Source organism: Kryptolebias marmoratus, linkage group LG3 (genome assembly GCF_001649575.2).
Source record: "Kryptolebias marmoratus isolate JLee-2015 linkage group LG3, ASM164957v2, whole genome shotgun sequence".
NCBI classification, from domain to species: domain Eukaryota; kingdom Metazoa; phylum Chordata; class Actinopteri; order Cyprinodontiformes; family Rivulidae; genus Kryptolebias; species Kryptolebias marmoratus.
Window position 1 is genome coordinate 15,071,678 of NC_051432.1, and position 10,156 is coordinate 15,081,833.

General features: G+C 41.0%; 1 protein-coding gene across 3 annotated transcripts; it reads right to left on the reverse strand.

Annotated features, from left to right (window-relative positions):
• Positions 1–983: 983 nt before the first annotated feature.
• tmem154 (transmembrane protein 154) lies at positions 984–10,120 on the reverse strand. Of its 3 annotated transcripts, none has more exons than XM_017412815.3 (8): positions 9,943–10,120; positions 9,058–9,171; positions 7,708–7,770; positions 7,578–7,622; positions 7,153–7,236; positions 5,718–5,772; positions 5,513–5,589; positions 984–1,406 (listed from the first exon to the last, which is right to left on the reverse strand). In XM_017412815.3, exons 1-8 carry the CDS (start codon positions 10,100–10,102, stop codon positions 1,402–1,404), a joined length of 603 nt encoding a protein of 200 aa, XP_017268304.1. In that variant the 5' UTR covers positions 10,103–10,120; the 3' UTR covers positions 984–1,401. The 3 variants fall into 3 exon arrangements, with proteins under 3 accessions (XP_017268304.1, XP_017268224.1, XP_017268145.1); XM_017412735.3 differs by having other exon boundaries at positions 7,153–7,284; positions 9,943–10,118; XM_017412656.3 differs by having other exon boundaries at positions 7,153–7,311; positions 9,943–10,118.
• Between the last annotated feature and the right edge of the window lie 36 nt (positions 10,121–10,156).

Genomic DNA, 10,156 nt, shown 5'->3' on the forward strand with positions numbered 1-10,156 from the left:
TGGAGGGAGTCGAACACAGAGTAACATGTGAGCGGAGGGACAAGCCAGCAGGGGAGCTGAGATCAGACATCTGTGAGGGCTGGAGGAACTGATTGGTCGACTGCAAACCGACCACACAGCCTTTGATGGAAGAGGATTGACAGAGAAAAAAAAATAAATCTTTAGAAAAGCATTTGGTTCCTGTGGTTTTTGTTAGGATTACATGTGATGCTTTGAATGATTTGCAGTTTTCAATGTAGATACTTGAACGATTACAGGCCTAGCATTCTTCGAAAGGATGCATGTCGCCCGCCGTCAGTCCTGGTTTTAAACTGAGATTGTCTTCTGGTCAGAAATGATGGAGTTGTAGTCGTTTGGGTCCAAGCTTGAAATTGATATTATGATTGATCTCGTGCAATATGTGTTAGTGCTCAGAGTATGTGCTGGGGAGGACTCTCAGCTGCTACCACATTACATTTTATCTCAATATCTGTAAAATTACCTGAGCTAAGCCCATTTTTGTATTATATAAGTGCAATACGCTGCGGCTGCCTTCTTAAATTGAGTTGGCTCCAAAAGTTATTCGGTTTGAGATGGATATCCAGTGGTTACTGACTGAGAGTTTCACAAAAATTTGTCCAGTGGTTCATGAGATATTTTGCTAACAGACAAGCAGCATTAACTGCAATAATCAATGGCTGTGTTTTCAAAGCAAAAGTTGTGCAATCAGTTAGTGCCCAGAGTGTGTGTTGGGGATGAGTCTCAGCTACTACCACATCAAAATTTAGCTCAATATCTGGCAAATTGGCTGAGTTGTAGCCATTTTTGTCTTTACTAAGGTTAGCTGGCTGTAGCAGCCATCTTGATTAGAGTTGACTCCAAAGCTTAATCAGCTGTAAGTGTCAACCCAGTGATTAATTTCTGAGACTTTCATTAAAATCCATCCAGTGGTTCATGACATATTTTGCTAACTCGACAGACAAACAAACACACCCAGACGCAGGTAAAAACATTATTGCCCTTTCACTTTCAGCGGGGGGCAATAAATATATTTAACCTTTGGTGATTTACTAGAATACAGTGTAACTTGAATGCAAAAGATGAAATAAAATGTAAAATGTTCCTAACTATTCACACCATACTAAGTCTTTTTTTAAAAATTTTACCATCAGTTGTTATTTGTTTCATTCCCTTAAAGGCTGTCAGGAGGAGCTGCGCCAGGAGAGCTCTGAGAGGCAGCTTTATTGCATTTCAGTAAAGTTTAAAAGTAAGGATGAAGTGTCCTGCCAGAGTTGTTTCCTGTCAGACACGTGCTCCTCCGGGCTTGAATGTTGCTGGACGTTCTGCAGAAAAAAGGACGAGGGCGTCATAGTTGTCGGCAGTGCGATGTTTGCTGCGTGTTCATGCACATCAGAGCCTCCTCTAAACTGGAGTGGAGAAATCAGAGGAGACACATGTCAGCGTTACTGTGGGAGGTCAGTTTTATGCTCAACAGAGAGAACAGAAAAGGCCACACTGGCTGTTTTCAGGGCGATCTAAAATGGCTTAAAGGATAAAAAGAAGGTGAACCATTACTTTTCAGACAATGCATTTTGTCAGCAAATAAATCTAATTTTCTCACTTTGGGAACGACTGAAAGCATGAAGTCAGTTTCATTTCCACATCCTGAGACGCTTAAAACTTATTGAAGGTTTGTTATGTTTGAGCTCAAAATATTTTCTTCTAAACTGGAAGCGAAGAGCCTTTTCAACCTGCCATATCTCCTCCATAAACCACCATAGAAACAGAAAAGTTTCTGTGCGCGACCGTCAGTCTTCCCCCGCTCAAGGTTCGAGGCCGTTTCTGATCTGATTCACAGTGACTGTTTGAGGCTTATTTTTAAGTCTGTGTTTCTGCCAGCCTTTCATTAGGTTTGCTGTCAGGGAGTGACAGACACAGGTGTGGACTAAATTATGAAAAGATTTTAGGAGTTTTCCTCTTAGTGTTGTTTATTTTTGCGTCCAGACTGTTCAAACAAACTGCGCTCGTCGATATTCTACACGATCAGAGAAAAAACTGGGCTGTGACATATGACACTCCAGCTCTGTGGTTAATATTCTGGGTTTAATATTCTGAGTTTATGCCTTTAATCTGTGAGATCATTGGAGTTGCACAGCTTCTGCAGGTGGTTTTAGCTCCACACAGTGGTGTCTATCAGGTGGACTGAAATACAACCCAAATATGAAGCTAACTCTGCTCTCTGAACCCTTTCCTTTTACTCGTTCCACCTCCTTCAGAGTGAAACTACAGCTCGGCCGCGGCGTGTTTACATTGAGACACTGTGGAATTTCACAGGTCTGACAAACAGCTGCTGCTGAAGATGGCTCCTCGTTGTGCAACGAGGACAGCAGGCTCGCTTCTGTTTCCAGCTCTCTTATGTAACCTGATGTGCTCACAGTGCCTCCCCGCTGGAGAACAGTCACACATAACCTTCACTCGGCTTTGGAAACAAAACCCTGAGAAAAAGCAGGTTGGTCAACAGTCGGCGGAGCGGACCTTGACCCCGCTTTCCCAGCCTTTCCAGTAAGAGACTATTCCAGGGGCTCAGTTGCGCCACACTTCAACGCATGCCTGTCGTAATCGCTAGCAGATGTTATGGGAGTTCGAGCCACCGTGCGATGACGAAAGGGTCCACAGTTCACGGGCCGGAGCCGCGCTCGAACCAGCTGGTGCATCACAACAAACAGAGGCTGCTGGAGACCAGGAAGCAGCTCGTCACCGAGTGTTCAGGGAGGTTTCCTGTGCACAGAAGCTGTGTGTTTTCTGTTAGCTGGAGCACACAGCCCATCACTGCGAGAGCGCAGAGGCTGAGCTCAGCATGCAGACAGCCAGCTCAGTTTCTACTCGCCTACATGGTTTGTGTGAAGGCTGCAAACAATTAGTGTCCTACCTGTGTTAGATGGCCCTTTGAACGACCTCAGGCCGGTCAGAGCCGAGATCAAAACAAAATCGCTGCTCAAACACTGTTTTATAAACTTCTACATCGCCGTCAGTTTCACATTGCGTGGTTAATTTACATAGAATTTCATGGCTGTTTGCAGATGGAGGCAGCTAGCTGTAACAGCCTGGGGCACAAGGAGTAGGAACATTAGGACATTTCTGCCAGAATAGCTGTGTAGTACAAAACTGACAGCGGTGTAAACGTTTATAAAACAGCATTTTCATGACGTGCTATAGTTTTTATCGAGACTGGAGTTGTTTTAAAGGACAGTATCTCACTGATCTGTGACTGCTGGCAGCTAGATTTGTGAGGGAGCCCTTTTTGTTTCTGTTTTCGCAGAGTCTTGTCGTTTGCGGTTGTCGCAGGTGTCTCTGTTCAGTTTTCAGAACTTCTACAGCTGCACTGGGACACCTGAACAGGAGGTCTCCTGACAGAAGCCATCCAAGACCACAGAACTGAACGTCCAGGTCTAAAGACCACACTTGATGATAAATGATAATTATTTAAAATCCTGGTCTGGTTCTGCCAACCAACCCCCCCCCTGTCCGTGAAATGTTCAACTCTCACCTCCGGGAGAGTTTTCCCGTGACCCGGGGGAGGTCGGGGACACGCAAACCCGGACGTTAGCAGAGGTTTACTGGGGCACCAGCCCAGGGCCCCGAATGATATTTTGTATTTTTGTAAATGAATAGATGCCTTAATTTTTTCGCTCACTAAGACGATTTTGACAAAGTCGCCGAAAGATTTTCTGATTCGTTTTGGCCAACGTCTGTCATGAACGCTTGATTATTATTGGTCCAAGTCTGACGCATCCTATGCCTTGGGGAGGAGCATCAGTGAATAGTTTCTCATGGTGGCGAACAACAGATTGGCACGTTGGCTTAAGCCCGGGGGCCCGCATCCTCCTAAACCCGGCCCTGGGGACGTGGAATCTGAATGAGCCGTGTTCGGAGCCTCTATTGCAGATGTGGTTTTGGGAACTCCTTGGGATCTCCCAGGAGGAGCTGGGGAGCGTCACTGGGGAGAGGGAGGTCTGGGTTTCCCTCCCGGACATGTTGTGTCCACGACCCGACGGATAAGCGGTAGAAGATGGATGGATGGATGATCTAAATGTGTATCTTGGTAGATTTAATCATGGACCAGTGGACAGCTGCCAAGATGGGTACAAAGTTGTTTTGTTGGAAGTGAGCAACAAAACGACATCCAGGCCAACAACACAGATTTGAAGACAGAAGGTTGCGACTTTCAAGAACTGGATGGTCAAATTGCGGCTGCAGGGCTTGCGGGACACTTAGTTGCAAAGACTCCAAACTCAGCAAAAATTGCCCATTTTTCTCACCATTTTGAGTCAACAGTCTCCAACATTCACAGCTAAGTGAGAAACTGGCTTCAGTTTGGGCAGAATCAAAATCTTTGGTTAGATTTTAAGCAAAATTTGTTTGGTTCCAGCTGTTACTAAAAAAAGTTACTATTCAAATTTGACCATTTTAGTATATTACACTTACAGGCTCAAATACATTATTAAAATTTAAATGATTCTCCTTGGTATTATTTATTATTGTTCAAAGTACAACAGGTAATATATTTACTGTTTCCTTTCCCTAGAGCCCCATTTTAAATAATCTGACCTATCACTTTCAGCTTTTTTTTTATTATTTGTTTTGTAAAGACGAGTGCGTCATATCAAGGGTTTGATGAGATTAGAAGATATGTAATAATGAGGTAACAGTTTTAAACTGAGTAAACCTAGATCTAATTTAAGTGGCATTTCTGGTTGTGTGTGAACGATGCTCTCTGTACCAACAACTAGAAGAGCAAATCGTAGGGAGGAAGTTATTCAGATCTTTACTGGAGCTTCATCAGTGAGAAGTGGAAACCCATGAGGTCGAGCTGAACCTAAAGTGAGACTTCAGACTCTGATGTGAGCAGTTTTTACAGAGCTACATCGCCCTCTGCTGGATAAATACTGATAACTCAGGTTGAAAATGGTTAAAAAAATTACTTCCACATTTCTGTTTATATAAATCAAAACATACTATACTTGGAGGTTGCAAACCTCCCCATACAACATACAGTGATGACATCACATGATGGTGATGATGTCATCATTGTCGTATGCTGAGGAGCATAAACCTCCGCCTAGGCCACAGGGTCGCTTAAAAAACTGTAGGATCCGGATCGTGGCCCCGATCACGACCAGAATTTAATCATTTGTTCTTTGTGACAACCTCAGCATTTCCTGAAAGTGGCATCAAGATCCGTTCATTACTTTTTGAGTGATCTTGTGCACAGATGCACAAACACACAAACAAACACAACTGAAAACAAATCTCCTCGGTGGAGGTCAGCTACGCTCCACATTTATTTCTACAGGACTTGATAAGAATCCAGACAAAATGAAACTGTGGAGCTGAGGGTTTTTGATAAATGTGTAAACTCCTGATTATCCTTTTCACAACAACTTGCTTTTTTAGGATCTTTACCCCCCCTCCTCCTCTGCCCCTTTCATGTTTTCAGTTGTTACAGTTTTTAGATTGTTCACAAAAAACCTACAGTCTTTGTCCATCCATTTGTCCAGTTCTTCCATTTCCAGCTCCAGTACAGAGGGCACGTCCTCCTCAAACATGGGCCTGGATGAAACACGCACACACACACAGGTTTTACAGAAGACTTCCAGCCTGATGGTGAAGACTTTGTAAGGATTCGTACAATAAGACGGGGTCAATTTCTTGTACACAGAGAATGGTTTTAAACTCACATGGGAACTTTCTCTGTGCTGGGTCCATCCAGGTATGGATCTTCTTTACTCGACTCTACAAGAAGAAATGAGCCACATTTAACAGCACGAACAATAAAATGGGTCACTTTAAACAACAACATAGAGACGGATGGAGGAAAGGAAGTTAGCTGTGGTTGTGCAGGATTCATGACTGACACTGATGAAAAGTTATTTCCTTCTTTCTTTGTCATGCTTCAAAATTACATGTTGATTTTGGTTCTGTGCCAAATGTATTTCTTACAGCCCCACATTCAAGAGTTAAAAACTAACAGAGAAAAATGAGACGCTGGACAACAACCACAAAACCACATTTTAAAGTTTGCATTTGTCAGGAAGGTGTTCCGACATTTCAGCTGTCTTTTAAAACACTTACTTTATTTTAGAATTGTCCCTGATCTGCTCAGTGAATTAGAATAAATGAATAAACAAATAAAAACTGGACTGTGTGGGATTTTCTTGCGGTGCCGTCTGCAGCCTGAAGGTTTCAGCCGTCCGACACGTGGAGAACAGATTAGTTTCAATAAAACAGAGTTTTCTGTGGTCGGGGCGAAAGACATAGGCGGGGACTGTTAGACAGCTCCAACTTTATTAAATCTTACATAAACTTTCATCTATTTACTCATTTATTATGACAAAATCCACAATATCTGGAAGACTCTGCTGTTTTATTTAATGCCTGCTCACCTTCCTGAGGTGTTTCTAATCCACCATATTCCCTGTTGTTTTGTTTATTTATTTATGATAATTTATTACTCCAAAATGAGAATATTTACCCCCAAATTATTATTATTATTATTATTATTATTATTATTATTATTATTATTATTATTATTATTATTATTATTATTATTATTATTACTGTTGTTGTTGACATTTTCATTGTAATAATAATAATAATAATAATAATAATAATAATAATAATAATAATAATAATAATAACATTTCTCAGTTTTGATATATGAAAAATTGCTCTTTCACTCAAATTAATTTAATATTAAGATTTTTTTCAAGGCTATTTCTCTATTATTATTATTATTAGTAGTAGTAGTAGTTGTAGTAGTAATGTTGTTGCTGTTTATAAACACTAAATTATTGAATCCTGCTGTATTGACTTTATTGGAATTGATTTTTTTATGTTCTGAGACTGTTATAAAATGAACAGAACTAAACTGGTTTAGAAAAAAAAACCAAACAAACTTGCAAATATTACAAAGGAAATAAAAAATACTTATTTAGAGTATTTCAGGTGGTGGTTTCTGTCAAAGTGTCAGATGTTTATCTTTACAGTGTGAAACTCATTAAAAAATTCAACTTTAGTTGCCGTTTAAATGTTTTGTTTTTTGTTGTTTTTTTTTAACAGCAGACTTTATTGCAAACCTGAACTTTAAAACAGAAAAGCTGTTGCCTGAAGTACCTTGTTTTGTTGAGCTTTGGTTACACCGACGTTTGATGAGGATGCCGCAGATTGCTGCAGCGATGACGACAGCAGCCAGCACCGCTGAAATCACGATGTAGAGCAGATTCGGATCGTATTCATCACCTCCTGCTGAATTTGTTGAAGTCTCAGATTTCACTTCAAGAATAGCAGTAGCTGATTAGTGATCATAAACTGAGCTCTAGTCTGGGTGTCACCTGCAGTTAACCCCTGATTTTGGTAATTTTTCAAACAGCACAACAACCATTTAATCTAAAAAATAAAATTTAAATTAAGACACACATCAGGATGTAAGTATGGTACATTAACCCTCTCAAGGCAGGCGTTGCAACAACATATCTGATTTTTCCTGTTACTAAAACTTAATTTGAGCCTGAGAGGGTTAAAGCTAACCATCAACTTACCATCTGGTTCATCACCAGACCCCTCTGTGGACTCTTCAGGAGGCTCTGAACAGAAAAACGTCTGTTTAAAAGTCTTGAGGTGGAGACACAAACAGATCTCTCTGAAAGTAAGACTCATCTGTAAATTTACCCGAGACTGAAGTGCTGGAAGCTGCGGTGATGGAGGAGATTGTTGATGAACTGCTCTCTAAAACTGAGTCAGAGACAGAAATGTGTTGAAAATATGGGCATCAAAACACAAAAAACAAGTTCATTTTATAACCAATAAACACAAAATATAATCATTCTGACATTTGCAGCTTCTGATATTTGGATGGTAAAAACCAAATGGGATGAAATGGAAAAGAAAAAAAACACTCTGAGGAGTTAAGTATTGTCTTTTATTTGATGTTGGATGCTACCATGTTGCTTATCCGCAAACTTAGGATCAGTTCCTTCAGCAGACCTTCATTTATAACTTTACAATCTCTGTGAGAGACACAAAGTGTCCTTTTGAGAGGGAGTAATTCACATTCAAGCTGAGAAACGAAATGCAGCGAGTACACTTTTAAATAAATGTAAAAGTAAAACAAACAGAGTGAAAAAGCCAATCAGGGCCGATGGTCAGAGAGTTCCGTTTCAGTCTCGTATCACAAGATCTCACGCAGCCTTTTGGCGCTCAGAGCGTGTGTTGTGAATGACTCTCAGCTACTACCACATCAAACTTTACCTCAATATCTGCAACACTGACTGACCTTTTGCCATTTCTATGTATGCTGCGTTCAGTTAGCTGTGGCGAACATCTTACATTGAACTGACTCCAAAAGTTAATCAGTTGTATGTAGATGTGCGCTCAATAGTTACTTTCTGAGGGTTTTTCATTAAAATCTGTCCAGTGGCTCATGAGATATTTTGCTAACAGACAGAGAAGCTTGTGCGATGATTTAGGGCTCAACATATGTCTAGGGAACAACTCTCAATTTTAGCTTAAAAATACGTAAAACTGACTGAGCAGCCATTTTTGTGCGCACTAAGGTTGATTAGCTGTGGCGTCGTTCGTGAACAAAGTTGGCACCAAATGTTAATCGGCTGTAGACGTGCATCGACTGATTCATCTACCACTCTGTGGTTGATGAGATCTTTTGCAAACAAATGCATGCATGCAAACACACAGGCAAAGGTATTATCTTTGGCCTTTCAGCAGCGGGGGACGATTAAACTGCAAGTGTAAATGCCACACTGAAGAAAAAAAAACGCCTAAGTACTTTTCAAAGGACTGAATTTCATATTTACGGAATTCTCCCATCCGAAAGTCTGCGGGGAAAATTATTTCTTTATTTATAGAAGCAAACAAACCAAAAAACAAAAAACTTTTTTAAAATTCCAACCAAGTCGACAACAACCCGAACCACGGAAGCAACCAGCTGAAAATGATTTTCCTACATTTAAACAACACAAGTGTTTATTGTAAATGGGATCAGTAATATTATAATGGACTCACCTTGGTCTCCAGCATCAAGATCTGGGTCTGGTGCTGATTCTAGGTCTGGTGGTGATTTTGTTCCTTCTGTGGCGTCATTGTTGTCAGTATCATCTCCACCATCTTCGCAAAATGCTACAACACAACACCTCTTGTTACTTTGAGCACAATCATATCAAGAAAAAAAAAAAATTTAATACACTAAGCACTTTTATTTAAACTGAAACACACACAAAGCTGTAAATCTTTTTGGTTTTGTCTTTGGCACTAAAACTGAGTCACTCGGGATCTTTAGACCACTGTCAAAATGAGGAGTTGCAGCAAAAATCAAAAAATGTTGCCAAATTCACAATTAGGAAGGAACAAAAGAGGACGGGACATTGGGCAATCAGTTCCTCAGAGAAGTTACTCACAAAGATTTCACTTTTTTAATTCCTCTTAGCATTTGGTTAAACACATTAGTCCTGTGGTGTTGGTGAAAAATTACTCAGGCTGAGCTCGTCAAACGTCATGGAACTGAAAAAACCTGATTCCAACGAGGCCTCGGGTTCGCGGCTTGGTTTCGACTGAAAGGAAGATTAAACCTGGAAAACACTTAATTTAACATGCTGGGTCTTGTTCCCGTTAACGTGTCTGCTCTGCTCCGCCTGCTCTGCGTTTTAAAATTCGGCATCCGATTCTCAAAGTCTCGGCTTCACAAGAGACAAAAATACAAAAGTCTCAGTGAGTCTTATTTTTTTATCGAGTGAACAGCTCTAAACTTTCTGTCGTGGAGTAATGTTCGGCGCAACAAAGCCAGAGAATCGGATTCAAGCAGAAAAGAGAGAAGCAGGGAGGAGACAGGGTGAAGAAAAGCGTTGTTTTTCTCTTCATTCAGAGTGACGAGGCGGTTGTTTCCTGTCCTACCTCTCCCAGTCAGGCTGCTCAGCAGCAGCAGCAGCAGCAGAGGGGTCTTCAGCCAGGTCCCTCTCATGTTACTAAGCAAAGACATAAAGACATACTGCCACTGTGAGCCTGCTTCCTCCTGTGTTGTGACAGCATCACACTTCCTGATTTGACTTAACATTTTAAGAACCCAGCAGCACACCCACAGACTCACTCAGATAATAAGTCACTCGGA